Here is a 15,170-nt window from a genome sequence, read left to right as displayed (position 1 = left end):
AAAAACAAAAAAGACAAACTTTTGAATATATGAGAACATTCCTTCTCATAGAATGAGCTAGGCACCAGGAGACCATATACTGGCAGAGTTATCAACATCCTTTGAAAATGCTGCTGCAGACAAAAGACACTGGTCAAGTATTCTGAATGGCTATTGGTATATACTAGTCAAGGATCCAGTTTCTGTAGCACACTTCTCGTATATTCATGGCATTTAATGAGGGACAACTTTTTCTTTGTTTGGAAATGAATCTGTGCATAGAGAGAGAACTTTCAAGAACAATGAAAAGGAAAAGACTGCTCACCCCGAGGTTGAGGCCTGCTCACCCCGAGGTTGAGTCCGGCTCACCCCGAAGTTGAGGCCTGCTTGACAGGAGGCAGACCTACAGTTCCACTTACCTTTGTTCCAGGGCACACTCGGAAGGTGTAGAGGCGCCAGGGGATGATTTTCAGGTAGAATTCCTTCACTGAGAATTGCTGAGGAACAACACAGAAAATGAAGTGAGTGATAAATAAGAGGGCCCTGTTTGGGTGTTAGAAGGCAAATAGCAAAGTCTTGTCTATATTTTTCATAATGATAAAAAGATAATTTAGTCAGCACTAAAATAAATATATCAGTGGAAGGCAATTTCACAAACACATGTCGTCATCGCAATGCTCAGGTCTGACTCTCATTTTGGGATACTTGGAATTAGGTCTTCACTTTATGAGCACAAAACATGTCACCCTGGAACAACTAGGACTCTTCTTTCCTGCAGCTGCTCAGTGACCCTCAAGCCCACATACAGCCACCATGCCCACTGCTCCCTACCTATTTGATGTTGACTTGCTGTGGTTTGGTTTGAGAGGGGTTTTACGACCTAGCCCAGACTATATTGGGACTCATGAGGCAGCCCGAGCTGTGCTTGATGTTACAGTGATCTTGTTTCAGCTTCCTGAGTGCTGAGACTATAGATGTAAGCTACCATGCCTGGTCCTTTTGCCCTATTTGGATGGGGAGACAGGAAGAAGGGCTGGAGAGAAACACAGTGGGACCGCACACAAAAGTCCATCTAGATACTGAACTATGAGGACAAGGAAGACTCTTCTTATGCCATTTATAAAAGGAGAAAAGATAATGCATGATGTTTTTTTAATCTGTTATGTGAATGTGTGTCATACAAGTTCCCTTTTTTTTCAGTGCTTGGGACTGCCCCTCCTATGCTATAGGCATGTTCTACCACTGAACTACATTCCAGCCCCTACACTTTCCCTTATGACTTAAAGACCAATGCTTATTAAAGAAAACTTCCAACCAAACTAAAGAGAGGAAACAGTTCGCCGATTTTAGCAATGATGAATTCAGGGCAGACGCGCTGTAATTTTTCATCCCACTCAGGTCCCTCACTGCCACCCTCCACTACACAAGAACGCTAGATTTGTAAATAAAGAGGGCATACAGAAGAAGGTTAGGGAGCACGAGGGAACTGGAGCCCAGCTTTGACTATGAGATAAAGGATGTAATAGAATGCTCCAATAGTCTCATTCTCATGAGGACTGGACGAAGAAGAAAACATGAACAGTCAGAAGAAAGCCTCCAACAAGGCGCCCTGAACTCCAGGGCTTGGGAAGTTCACCTTCCTGTCGCTGCCAGGCTCTTTCTTACAGTCTTGAAGCCTGTTAGTGACAACCATTTAATGTTTGAAATTATCACAGAATGAAAGAGAAATTGTTTCAACACAGCACAAGGGGCCAACAGGGATTTTTACCCTACTGAGGACTTACTGGTCGAAAGTGGCCTTCTTTACAATCCTGACAGCCCCACCTTAGGCAATCTTCCCCAAAGCATTCACAGGACAGAATGTGCAGGTAGTCAACAGTGCTGAGAGACACAGGCTCTGGTGGAGAGCTGCCCTCCTACAAAGCAAACTCCTGCAGCAGCAGAGGGGACACAACCTTCTGTTCCATGTTAGGAAGCCTCTTGTAGTGTCCCAGAAACCCTACAAGTAGATGACTGCCCTACCGACACGCAGACTGCCACTTTACGGTGTTTGTTACTAAATGTAAGTCATATACAGACTCGGGTGGGGGATTCAAAGGTAAGAATAGGAGCACCAACCTTTGGTGACACATAGCAGTACACCTTCTTGGGTTTCTTCACCTTTTCAGGGGTGTGGCACTCGGAAGGTGAGTCTTCATCGTCCTCCTCAGCAGCGGTGGAGGGCCGGCGCTGAGAGGAGCTCATGTGCAAGGGAGGAAGATGCCATGGTGCGCCTGTGCAGTTGTTGGCGTTGTAAAGGTAAGCCTCGAAGTAGATGCTCACTCCGGAGGTGGACACGTTGCGTTCGACAATATTCTTTTCATTCTCTGAAGCAGAAAGAATGAACGAAGCCTGACATAGAAATCGAAAGAGGACAAACGAGCTGCCAATGGTCACTTAGAGTCCTGCAGGGCAGGAAGGTAAATGTGGCTCGTCTATCAAATGTTTGTGGGGTGGGCAAAGAGCAGACATAAGAGGAAGAAACGGGCTGGGAAAGGGCCAAGCCACCGCTCTCAGCTCACCACTAAGGACAATCATGTCAAATTCGCCATTATTGATGGGCTGGTTCTGGTATGAGATGCAGGCATGGAAGCAACCTCGAGAATGCAGGGTGAGTCGCAGGAACACCTGGCACGTCTGCCTGTTGGATGTCACCGACTTCTCAAATGAGACTTCATTGTTCTTGTCTTCTTGGGCACCGAGCTACAGGAAGCAAAGTGTGACTCCATATGCTTCACAAGAGGTTGCCCTTTAACCTATGCCTCACACTTCCTAAACACACATGCACTATGAAATAAAGACGAGATGGCTCCGAAGTCAGGGGAAGACAAGGGGGGGGGGTGAGGTTCCCAGGAGAGACCCTGGCTTTCTTGCATATGGAAAAGAGAAGGCACTTACCTCATGAATGGCCAAGCTGTAGCTGTGCTCATCTCGCAGGGACATGGAGTTGTTGGTTGGGTTGTCATACTCATCTCGGGGCACTATTTGCAGAGTGTGTGGTTGACCACAGGTCAACACAAGAGTAGAAAAATGGCACACAATTTTGGTTTTGGAAGGAACCACCATTCCTGAAACAGACAACGAAAGACAATGGAGACCAAGAGAGAAAAACAGTTCACAGAAAGGAACTTGTTCTCTGCTGTTGATTTTGGGAGTGTTTTTATTTTTCTTGTTATTTTTAACCACTTTCTGTACCAAACAAAATGAGAAAAGAACCTGAAGAAGACAGAACTAAAGGCACAAATACAGTGCTACAATCTCCCAGGGAGTCTCTGTGAAGTTAGTGCTGAAGCCAGGCGGGAGTTCTGTGAGTTCAAGGCCACTCTGCTCTAGAGCAGGAGTTCCAGGACGGCCAGGGCTGAACACACGGTGTGCAAGCATGGGGACCTAACATGATTCCCAGAACACATGCAAAGACAGAACAAGAGAAAAAAATTATTTTCAAAATTGTTAGAGGACAACATTTTTGTATTGTATTCTCTATGTACACACCTGCCATTGAATACGCCCACACTCATAACGCATACACAAATAAATAAGCACTGAACAATGGCAAAACCAAAACAATAGGGCATGAAAGAGGTGCAAATCTAACAAAATACATATCAAAACTGTATACTAGCACCATTAATGCTATGAACAAAGAAAAACTGGTTTTAAAAATATAGAATTTACTCTCTAAGAATTTCATACATACATACCATATACTTTGGTCATATTTACCCATACCCCCTCCAACCCATCTTTACCCGACACCACCACATGCTCCTCCCAACTTCACTCCTTCTTTTTTAACCCACTGAGTCCAATTAGTGCTATTCCTTGTGCATGGGTATTAGGACATCTAAACAAAATAAACAAAATACAGCTTGCTTGTGAATTAGAAGATTCAATACAGAGGACGAGCCAACTTGCCCATGTTGAAATACAGGTCTAACATAATTCTTACTAAAATCTTAGGGAAATACTCATAAATTAGATACTATACCAAAATTTGTATAGAAAGGAAAAGGAACTGGAATTAGCTACAGCAGTTTTGAAAAAGAGGACTAATGGAGAAGAGCCGTGCAGGGGAAACATGTACAGTAATCCAGGCTCTAGTACCAACCGGAGGACGGACACACCAGCCAGTGTCACAGTACAGAACCCCAAACAGACCAGTTGTCAAAGCCCCACCCAGGAAGGAAAGGCAACCCTCTTAACACAGTCCTTGGCAACCAGAGAGCTTCTAGACAAAAAATAAAAAAATTAAAAAACCTCAACATAAGTCTCACATACAAAAATTAACTAAAAATGGAGCACAGTTTTAACATAAAATGTGAAATGATGAGACTTTTAGGAAAAACCAATGGGGAGAAATCTTTAGGATCTGGAATTAGCCAGAGATTTTAGACATCAAAAGCATGATCATAAAAGGAAAGAAAAGAAAACCAGAAGTGAACTTTATCAATATTAAAAATGTTTTTATAACATGGAAGATCCTATTAGGATGAAAAGAAAAGCCAGGTTTTTAAATGTTTGAAAGGGGACTAGTGGTGCATAGAATTTATAAGGCTCTCAAAACACAACATTGAAAACCCAAAAATTTCTAATTAAAAAATACAAAAGCATCATAAAAAATATTTAACTAAAGAGGATATACAGTTGTCAAATAAACACATGAACTACAATTTATCGTCACTAACCATTTGGGAAATTCAAAGTAAATACACATTTATCAGAATGACTAAAGAACAGTGACAATATCACAATGGCAAGGATGTGAACAAATGGGACGCAAATGCCACAGCCACTCTGGAAAAGAGTTTAACAATTTCTTTCCATGCAGGGTTGGAGAGATGGCTCAGTGATTGAAAATCCCACAGGTTCAATTCCTAGCAACCATATGATGGCTCAGGACAGTCTGAGACTCCAGTTCAGGGGATCTGTCACTCTTGCACCCTCAAACAGACATACATGCAAGCAAAACACTAATGTAGATAAGAACAAATCTTTACAACAAAACAAACAAACAAACAAACACACAAACCCTTTGCAGCCCTCTAATCCCAGCACTCAGGAGGCAGAGGCAGGAGGATCTTTGTGAGTGCGTGGTCAGCTTGATCTACAGAATGAGTTCCAGGACAGCCAGGGCTACACAGAGAACTGTCTCAAAAAACCAAAAACCAAACCTTAAACTAAACCAAATCAAACCAAAACAAAAAAACAAAAACATGTGATTATCAAGTATCTTGGTAATTACACGCCAGAGTATTTACCTTGAGAAATGAAAACTTATGTTCACACACACAAAAAATGTACATGAATGTTAATAGCAGCTATGTTGACAACAGGAAACAATCAGGTGTCTTTCAACCGGTGAACAGCTAAACAAATATCCACACCACTGAACAGTACCCGCAAAGAGAAACCAACAATTAAGATATCTGACAAGCTAGATGAATCTCCAAAAGTTCAGCCAGCCTTGACAAGTTGCTTGGTAGGAGTTTCCCTCTCTAACACCCTTCAAGTGACCTAGTGCAGAAACGTTTTGGGACTTTGGTTTGAGACAGGGTCTGTGTGTCTCAGGTTGGCCAAGGAAGACCTAGAATTTCTGATCTCCTGCCTCTGCCTTCTGAGCGCTCCTTCTGACATGGATCACTGGATCTGGTGTTTGTAAAGGAAATAGAAAATAGATTACTGGTTTCCCAGGGTTTAGGAACAAGCCTGTGGAGATGAGTGTAGATAACTACAGAAGGGCAACACAAGGGAGGAACCGGATAATGGCAGAAATGCTTTGTGTCCTTTTTTTCTAAAACTTTAAATTTTACTTTTATTTTATGTGTATGCTTTCCCTGGATGTGTATTTGTATACCATGTGCATGCCTGGTGCTCATGGAGGACAGCAGAGATTGTTGGATCCCCTGGGCCTGAAGTTAAAAGATGATTGTAAATCACCATGTGGATGCTGGGAATTAAGGCAGGATTCTCTGGAAGAGCAGCCAGTGCTCTTAACTGCTGAGCCATCTCTCCAGCCCCATGTTCTGTACCTTAACTGTATTAATGTCAGAAACATGACTGTGATGTTGCACTACATCACCAATATACTACAATCTGAAAGATGTCACCACTGGAAAACTAGGTTAGGGTATACCTGATCTCTTATTTATCATGCATGTGAATATATAATTCTCAAAATAAGTTTAATTTAAAACAGAGATGGTATGTAAGGATATAAATTGTTCCCCATTGGTGGCAAGAAGAATGTGGCAATTCAGGTGGAAAGAATCTCTGAGTGAGGCATTCAGGCAAAGGAAGCTGACCAATGCAGAGACGGCTTGTTCAGTCTTCCTTTGCTCTGACATAGAACTGGGGACCATTCAAGCAAGACTCACTAACCTTCCTAGGACTTCAGTCACTAAGATGTGCCTCCCAAAGTCAGCCAAGGTCCTATCATTTTTACGGACACCAAACTAGCTAATATCTAATAACATCTTCAAAAAAATGCAAGGAGGTCATAAAGCACAGACAGGACCCCAACACACTAAACCCTGACATTAAGAATCAGAAATTACAGTTTGGACCTCAATCTCAGTGAGCATTTGTTATCTGGCATAAAGGCATGAAGACAAAAAGGCAGAGATAAAGGCATGAATCATGGGCAGATGCTTTTCAGTGTGAAGTAAAATACATATTGGCAGTACCAGTGGATTTGGGCCAAGGTGCTTTTACTTGGAAAGGTCTTTTAAAAAAAAAATCAGAAAAATGTATCTCCTTTCTATTCTGATATCTTTGGCCCTTAAGAGCCCGTCAGACTGGTTACTCAGCAATTCTATTCCTTGAGAAATAATACATGCCCACACAGAGACCCATACAGATGCCAAAAAGACCACAAAAGCATTTACTATTTTTCTTATTTGAAAAGAAAACACTGCCTCCAAGCCTGCTGACCTGACTGTGATCTCCAGAACCCATATGATAGAAGAAAAGACCTGACTCTACAAATTGTCCTCTGACCTCTGCATGCACACTGGGGCTTAGATATGCCCCTCACACAATGGATGGATGGGTGGGTAGGTAGGTAGGTAGATAGATGATAGACAGGCAGATAGATGACAGATAAATGATAGATGATAGGTACATAGATAAAGAATCTGTATGAAAACATTTACAGTAGTCTTATTCTTGTGAGTCAAGAAGCAGCGTGGGAAGAAACAACCTAGATGTGCACTGAGAGGGCTGGGGCAGGGGGGGTGGTGTAGATAGGCGTGCGCAGACCAGGCTCTCCTATAGCCTGACAGAGACCAGGCCTTAGTTTCGGTTCACTAAAATGGGACAGAGCTAAACAGACAGTCCTCAAGAAAACCACAACTTAGGAGCAACCAATTGGCAGGCACTCCACAGCCTTCTGCTAGCTCAGCAGGCACCCTATGTCCCCTTCTGCTGGCTCAGCAGGCCCCCAAAGCCCCTCTGCTGACTCAGCAGGCGTGCCCCAGTCTCCTGATAACTAAAGATAGCTTTCCCTACCCTGCTGCTGGAAGGTTCCTAACCACTAGGACCTCCCACCAAAGAGCCCCCAGACTAATCTTTCCTTCACCAATCAGCCCCAGATTAATCCCTCCTCCCTGGAATTTCCCTAACTCCACTTAAAAGGAGCTTGCGACCTTCTTGGGGGGTCACCATGTATCGCTCCAACATTGGAATTAATGAAGTGCTCTTGTTATTGCATACGTGGCTGTTGGTCTTTCCTTGGGGGCTTCTCTTGGACCCTAACATGCACAGCTTACAAAAAAGACAAACAATACATGGCATATTACTTGTCAAGTAAAAGAAATGAAGAACGAAGCATGATACAGCATAGATAAACCTTACATTAGGCTAAATAAGTCAAACAAGGCCTCATATTTATGATGCTGCTGCTACAACTGTCCAGAGAAGGCAATTCCAAAGCAACGGACTAATGGCTATAGCTGGGGACACAGCAACAAAGTTGCTCATGGGCCTGGGTTTCCTGAGCCATAATGAAAATCCTCAAAAGCTGAATGTGGCGAATTCTGCCGAGCAATGAATTTTGCATCCATTACATTTTAAATTGATGAATTTTGTGTTAAGTGAACAAAATCTCACAGTAAGTGTTATTTTTTAAAGAAAGAACTGGGAGTCCTGTCGGTGGCAGAGCACATGCTTGGCATGGGGTTCTAGATCCCATCATACCCCTCTAGAAAAGAGAAGAAAGCACAAAGGAGGGATGGGGAAATAAAAGGACAAACAAAGAATAAACCAAGGACCTACCAGGCTGAAAAATTTTGTAGTAGGGACTATAGGCCACATTTAATCCACCGAGCTTCACAGTAATCTCGTAACGCCCAGCCTTGCGCACAGTGAAAGCCACCTTTACCACGTTGGAATTTGGCTCCTGGAGGACTTCCTGGGTCACTGGAATTTCCACTGCTAGTTCGACGTGAGAAATGTGAACTCGCAGTCCCACAGGCCGATGGGCAGGGAAAGGCTGTCCATTCTTATAGAACAACTGCAATGGGAGTGGGCACCCATTAGTGAGAATGAGAGGGAGAGTCACTTCCCTGGTGATGAGAGGATGCGCAGAGGAAGCAGGTGACCATGGTCACACTGGGAAACCCCAGATCCTACCTGGTCCTTTGAGTTCTGCTTTTAGGGACACAGTGAGAGGCTAATTCATATACACAGCAAAGGAAACCATTAAATCATGGACAAGTACTTTTCCTGTTCGGAAGACAGGGCAGCATACACCATGGAGTCAAGAACACACCAATTTCAACTTGAGGTTTCTGAACAATAACTGGTGCCTCAGTGTTCCCAGCACTATTATACAACCAATGTATAATGGTAACCCGAATGTAAGGCAGTTAGCTAGCAGCTCAGCATCTAGCATTGGCACCAGGCAAAGGTTGAGAGGTTCAGGCTTGCACACCAAACTTAATGCTACCCAGTGGAGAAGGTGCTGGATGGGTTGTAAAGGTTCTTTGTAAGGTACCAGAGAGTAAATATTTATGGCTTTGTGGACCATATACAACTATCCTAATTACGCAAATGAGAAAGCAGCTGAAGAATGCTGTGGGACAAAGGTCTTGTACCCTGTAAAGATTGTATTGTAGTGGCTTTGTACTGTTTTGTATTTGTATTGTACTGCATTGTTAAACATCATCACTTGTATTGGTTTAATAAAATGCTGATTGGCCAATAGCCAGGCAGGAAGTATAGGTGGGGTGACCAGAATAGGAGAATTTTGGGAAGAGAAAAGGCTCAGTCTGCAGTAGTCACCCAGATGCAGAGGACGCAAAATGAGAATGCCTCACTGATAAAAGGTACCAAGCCATCTGGCTAACACAGACAAGAATTATGGGTTTAATGAAAGATGTAAGAGTTAATTAATAAGAAGCCTGAGCTAATAGGCCAACCAGTTTATAATTAATGTAGGACTCTGGGGGTTTTTTTGGGACTGAACAGCTGCAGGACCAGGTGGGACAGAAACCTCTGTGAACAGAAGGACAAGTGAATATGGCTATGTTCCAATTAAAAGGCATTTATAATGCCAGGCAGTGCATACCTTTAATCCCAGAATCTAGGAGTCAGAGGCAGGCAGATCTGTGTTCAAAGCCAGTCTGATCTACATAGTATATTTCAGGACTGTCAGAGCTACATAGTGAGACCCTGTCTCAAAAAAACAATAATAAAGAAGAAGAAAGAGAAGGGAAGAAAGAAGAAGAAAAGATGAGGAGGAAGAAGAGGAGGAGGCAGCATTTACAGAAACAGAAGTGGGACTTGCTTGGGCTTTTAGGCTAGATTTACCAATTCCTGCTCCACAATCCCTCCTCCCACACTTCCTTCTGCCCTTTTCTTTCTTGCCTCCCCTCCCCCCTTTTAAGACAAGGTCACACAATACAGCCCTAGAACTCACAGAGATCTGCCAGCCTCTGCCTCCCCAGTGCTGGAATTAAAGATGTTTGTTTTGGGCCTTTTATTTTTTGAGTCAAGAGACCCATACAGTTTAGGATGGCTTTGAAATCCCTACATAGACAAGGATGACCTTGAACTCCTGATCCTCTTGCATCTGTCTCCCACATGCTGACATCATAGTAGTGCAAATCCAACCAGGCTCAATACTGCTCTTCTTATTTGAAAGACTAGCATTAGGCTTTCCACTTCATCAACGCCATGTACCCAGTAAACCAAAAGGCTAGGAAAATATTAGCAATCCCCAAGATCCTGGGAGGGACTGAAAAACAAGGGAAAATGTTAACATCTAGCCGGCACCACCAAGACAGCACTGGGCTCTGGGAAGTCAATGACTCAGAAACCACAACGGGTAGGAGACAAAAACATTCCCTTACATGCACTCGGAAGGCCATGCTGTGGCCCACCTCATAGGGGTCCTTCCAATCCCAGAACACTTTGCAGGACCGGGGATCCAGGTAATTTCCCCGCACGTAGTCATAAATAGTCCGGTCCCCTCGGCGTTCACGGTCTTCATTCTGAAGAAAGCTGACTACACGTGCGGCAAGCTCAAAGAGGAACTTAATTGTGAAGAAGAATGCAACCACAGACACTGTGATTCCACCTATGTGAGAGAGAAACACACATCAGCCGCCAGTTACACATTATAATCCCCACAGAACACACTGGTCAGCTCACAAGGCTTAAGGAAGTCAAGATGAGCATGCAAGACTATAAAAACCAACATCATACTGGGCAAAGAGAGAAACTTCTAGACCAGGAGTAGGTAACTACAGTATTCGGAGCAAACCCCACCCACTGCCAGCTTTCTGTAGGTTAAGTTATGCTGGGACATCACCTCACCCTGCCCTAAACAAACTGTGACTGCTTTTTTGGAAGATTACTGTATGTTTTTCAAAATGGGAACATATTTACTCTCCTGTCTTTTACAGAAAGTCTGCCGGCCCCGTTCTATTCCATAACACCCATACAATGCCCCCTCCACCTTCCTGCCTGTTTCGCCCCTAACAGACGCAGTCAAAACAATGTGTTTCTCGGTTCTCTCCATTTAGAAGCCTTTTGTTCTCTTGTCCACTTGGCAAAAGCCTCTGCAAGCCCCATCAGTTAGGAGTTCCTTCTCTTGGGCACCCTCAAACTTCTGCATCTATTAACTTCTTCATATTTACCCATCTCCCCCTTCATGTTGTAAGTTCCTTAAAGGCAGATTTTTGCCTTGATTTGGACTTTACAGTAAACAGTGTCTGGCACAGACTGTAATTACTCAATAAATATTTCCCAAATGAATGAACTTCTCTGCCAACTGTGGGAAGGTACATTTTGGCACAAGTGAAAATATTTCTAGCTCCATTTTCAAGGAGGAGGAGGAGAGATAAGGAGGCAAATAGGAACTAGACAACAATAACCAAAAGACAAGCAAAAGAAATTTCTACCACCTACCAATGACGTAAAACATCAGGTCTCTTCAACACCAACAGACAGCCGAGGATCACAGCCGCAACTGCAAAAGACACATTCCATTCAGTGCGGCTCCAGTCTCTAAAGTCACCTCAGAGAGAGCAGATAAAGCAGAGCACATGGCTTAGGCCAACCAGCTCTAGTCTAGTGCCCTACCATCCCTGTCCTCTCTGCCAAGCTGGACAGGGGCCCGCGCCATATGTCAGATAACTAAGGCAAGGTCAGAGCACTCCTCACAAAGGTTAGAATCTACCCACCACTCCTGGAACACCACAAGCAGCCTCTTGCTAATTACAAAAATGAAATGAGAAGATAGCTCTCATCTTCTCAGACTCTGGGTTCCCAAGACAGTTTCCTTCTTCCATGCAAAGTGGTGCTAATTAATGCAAGGAAGGAAGATAATGGCATGCTTTCCCCGAGTGTTATTTGCCCTTTGAAAGTAATTCAGCCAAGCAGATAAATTAAAGATATTTTTTTACAAGTAAACATGATCACCGTGTGAGCATTACGTAACTAAAATGAACACTGGGCCATCCAGATAATGAGTAGTGGGTACAGAGATGTCATTCCTGCCATTACCAAATCACACAGACTAATGGGCCCTCGGGAAGATGAGTTCAACAGAAGGCTGGGGAGAGGAACTAAAGGAGAGAGGAGGCTACCCACTAAGACCAGAATTTCAGGGAAAAATTTCACTATTATTCAAATCAACCCCCCCCCCATTTCTACATGAGCACCCAGCACTTACTACTCAGACACAAGACATTCAAAGTTTCTAGACTCAGATCTTGGAGGGCACAAAACAACTTTTAAAAGGCAGAAGGAAAACAAGCACCCGTGTGCTTTTCTACTGAGCATGCTTCAAGTGTTTGAGAGAGAGGGTGACTGGAGTACTTGGGAGCCTGAGACGGGACGATGGCTGACAGTTTAAGGCCCTGTCTCAAAACCCAAACCAAAGGTGCTAGTGGAGCTGATTAGTTGGTGAAGTGCCTGTTCCACACACAGAAGGACTTCAAGTTTGACCCCCAGAGCGCCTGTTAAATAGGTGTGGCAGAAGCAGCCATGAGAGAATTCCTGGAGCTTGCTAGCCACGAGAGCAAAATCAAGCTCCAAGATCAGTGAGAGATGCTGTCTCAAAAAATGAAATGAAGAACAATCAAGAAAGACACTCAATGTCACTTTCTGGCCTCATCTGAATGCTTTGTACAAGGGCATCTTCACACATATGTATGGACACACTAAACATGTGTATACACACACATAATGGAGGCAGAAAACATCCCCTCCCAGTTTCTCTGTTAATATTAAGTGGAACCCAGAGTGGGTAACTTAAGGAATGAGCACCTCAACTTCTACAGGAATGCCTGTAGACTGGGGTCTAAAGCGCTGCTAGAAAAGAAACCCGCAAACAAACATTGGGACTGCCAGCACGTGCAGTCTCGGGTATTCCAGAAAAATCTACTATAGAGAGGGCATACAGACTCAATTACTGAGCCTCCTTCCAAATAGTAGCTCATCTCTGGGGACTCTATGGAGAAAGGTTGTCATGATACGGCTTACAAACATCCCTGTTCCTTACAGGTTATGCTAGATGGCTCCATGGCATCAAACTGGGAGTTTAGCTGTCTGAGGTACTGCTAAACTGGCGGCCACACCACGTGAAACCTCCAGCTCTTGGGAAGCTGTGGCAGCTGACAAAAGTGAAGCACATACGGCTGATGACAGACTTGCATCTCAAGCCTCTTGATCCTTGGAAAAAACTTACAGCTTGAGACACAGGGCAGGAGGACTCTTATCCAGCTCTGATGACTAGCCTTCCCTCTGTGAGGCAGCTTACAGTAAGCCAGAGCATAACCACACGGTCCGAGCTGCACTGCCTCTGAGCGTCACAATTTTTGCTGCTGTAGTAAGTTAGAATTTAGTGTTTTCTGTGTCATCTCCCTTAGCATGAGTTTGGCATAACTCCCCATATGATAACTCAAAAACAAAAGAGCGTAGCAAATAGTAAAATATAGAGGAACAAGACACCTGCTTGTTCCTTGAGTTAAGAGTCATAGGTGCGAATTGTGACCCTGGCCAAGCCATCTCATCTCTTTACCAGGTGCCAGTTCTCTTCTCTGTCAAATGGGGAGAGTACTCACAAATACCATACACTTGTGTGCTGCGAGAATTCAATAAGCTAGCCCATGTTAGGCTGGAACTATGTCTGGAGCACAGTGACATTTCACAGTCTTCATGGTGCTTCTCTAGAACTAGCATCATAACTGCTTCAGAGCAGACAGGAAATTCAGGGACCCTCTACTGACCCCAGCGTTCTTCAAGGAGAAATGTATGAGCAATGACAAAGGACATGGTTTCTCGCTGGACCAACAAATCTTACCCTTCAAAAGAGCTCTGCACAGTATTCTAGTGTGGGGGACTGATAATCTCTATAAGAAGTTAAAACTGATTAAAACAAAGCAGCCAACAAACACTGAGTGTTTAATGGAGTCAGGTGCTGGGGAATGGTGCAGACATAACATCCACTCATGACACGAGCAGTAATCAATCACCTTTGCCTTTTGGAATCTTCAGCCATTATTTCTCCCTATTCACTTATTTCTGAACCAAATTATTAGTACTGGCTTTTACATCACCTAGACCTTTTCCACTAAGTCATTTCCTCAACTCTACCACAATTCTTCTCAGAGAGCACAAGCCAGTACCAATGACTACTCTTCCCAAAGGCCTCTCCTCCTCTCAGAACATATGAGTAAGGCGCCCGCTCTGTCATCTCTTCACCCATCCGTCTGACCTTTAGAAAACATTGCCTGCTCTCATATCACAGCTCAGAACCTTCCCTAAAATACTCACCCTTCTCCAAGTTTCCCCCAAGGTCACATTCTGAACTTGTAATCCTCTACAGCTCTCCTCAACATCAGACAGCCTCCTTGACGGCCAGGGTTCTCTCTGCCCTGTCTGTCCCGCTACACCCTACACTGCTTTCCTTAACCACACCTCACACTCAACTCATCATTTCCCCTCATTATCCATTCTATGCTGCAGAAGAAGCAGCAGACCCTTCATACTCGCATATTCACACCCTGAAATGTGTCTCTGTGCTTTTTCAAAAGTCATCTCCTGGTACAGTAAACTTGGTCAAAAACCCATGATTGAAGTCACAGACCCAGCAGAGAAGCTACTGTGTTGTTGAGCTAAACAGATACAATGTGTCTGTTAAATTGCCTTCTAAAGAACTGAAAACTCTCATCTTCAGTTTTCATCCATGAACTGTCTCCTGATCTCAATCTCTAGGTATAAGATCTCCAATTTTCAATTTAGAAACACTTCCTACCTCTGAATTTGTGCTTAACTTTGAAAATTTTCTTCTATGGCATTTACATTCTTTTATTTCTGTTCTACTTTTCATTTCAAGGAAGCATGAGAAAAAAATTATTTATTTTGAGACAGGGTTTCTCTGTGTAACAGCTCTGGCTATCCTGGAGCTCATTTTGTCGACCAGACTGGCCTTGAACTCACAGAGATCTACCAACCTCTACCTCCTGAGTGATGGGATTAAAGGTGTGTGCCACCATCATCCGGATGACAAAATCTAATCTTAAAACTTCTCCTATGGGCTAGGCAGGCACAGTTCTGTGAGTTCGAGGCCAGCCTCATCTACAAAGACCTCTCCTACAGGGGCCAAAGATGGCTTAGTTGGTACCTGCTGCACAGATAAAAAGACC

At 43.7% G+C, this 15,170-nt stretch overlaps 1 protein-coding gene across 4 annotated transcripts in view; it reads right to left on the bottom strand.

Annotated features, from left to right (window-relative positions):
- Arel1 (apoptosis resistant E3 ubiquitin protein ligase 1) overlaps nucleotides 1-15,170 on the bottom strand; it is a 50,013-nt gene that overhangs the window by 12,374 nt on the left and 22,469 nt on the right. For 3 of the 4 annotated variants that reach the window (XM_048449186.3, XM_048449187.3, XM_048449189.3), the window contains 7 exons: nucleotides 11,428-11,488; nucleotides 10,368-10,594; nucleotides 8,290-8,527; nucleotides 2,917-3,086; nucleotides 2,541-2,721; nucleotides 2,098-2,345; nucleotides 399-476 (listed from right to left, as the gene is read on the bottom strand). In XM_048449186.3, the coding sequence (XP_048305143.1) occupies nucleotides 399-476; nucleotides 2,098-2,345; nucleotides 2,541-2,721; nucleotides 2,917-3,086; nucleotides 8,290-8,527; nucleotides 10,368-10,594; nucleotides 11,428-11,443 (1,158 nt within the window). In that variant the 5' untranslated portion in view covers nucleotides 11,444-11,488. The remainder of the gene's footprint in view (nucleotides 1-398; nucleotides 477-2,097; nucleotides 2,346-2,540; nucleotides 2,722-2,916; nucleotides 3,087-8,289; nucleotides 8,528-10,367; nucleotides 10,595-11,427; nucleotides 11,489-15,170) is intronic. The other variant, XM_085697383.2, reaches the window with a different exon arrangement.

This window comes from Myodes glareolus, chromosome 11 (genome assembly GCF_982192425.1).
Source record: "Myodes glareolus chromosome 11, mMyoGla1.1, whole genome shotgun sequence".
Classification (NCBI taxonomy): Eukaryota; Metazoa; Chordata; class Mammalia; order Rodentia; family Cricetidae; genus Myodes; species Myodes glareolus.
Note: the sequence above shows the minus strand (reverse complement) of the source record. Positions and strands in the feature narration are given on the sequence as shown.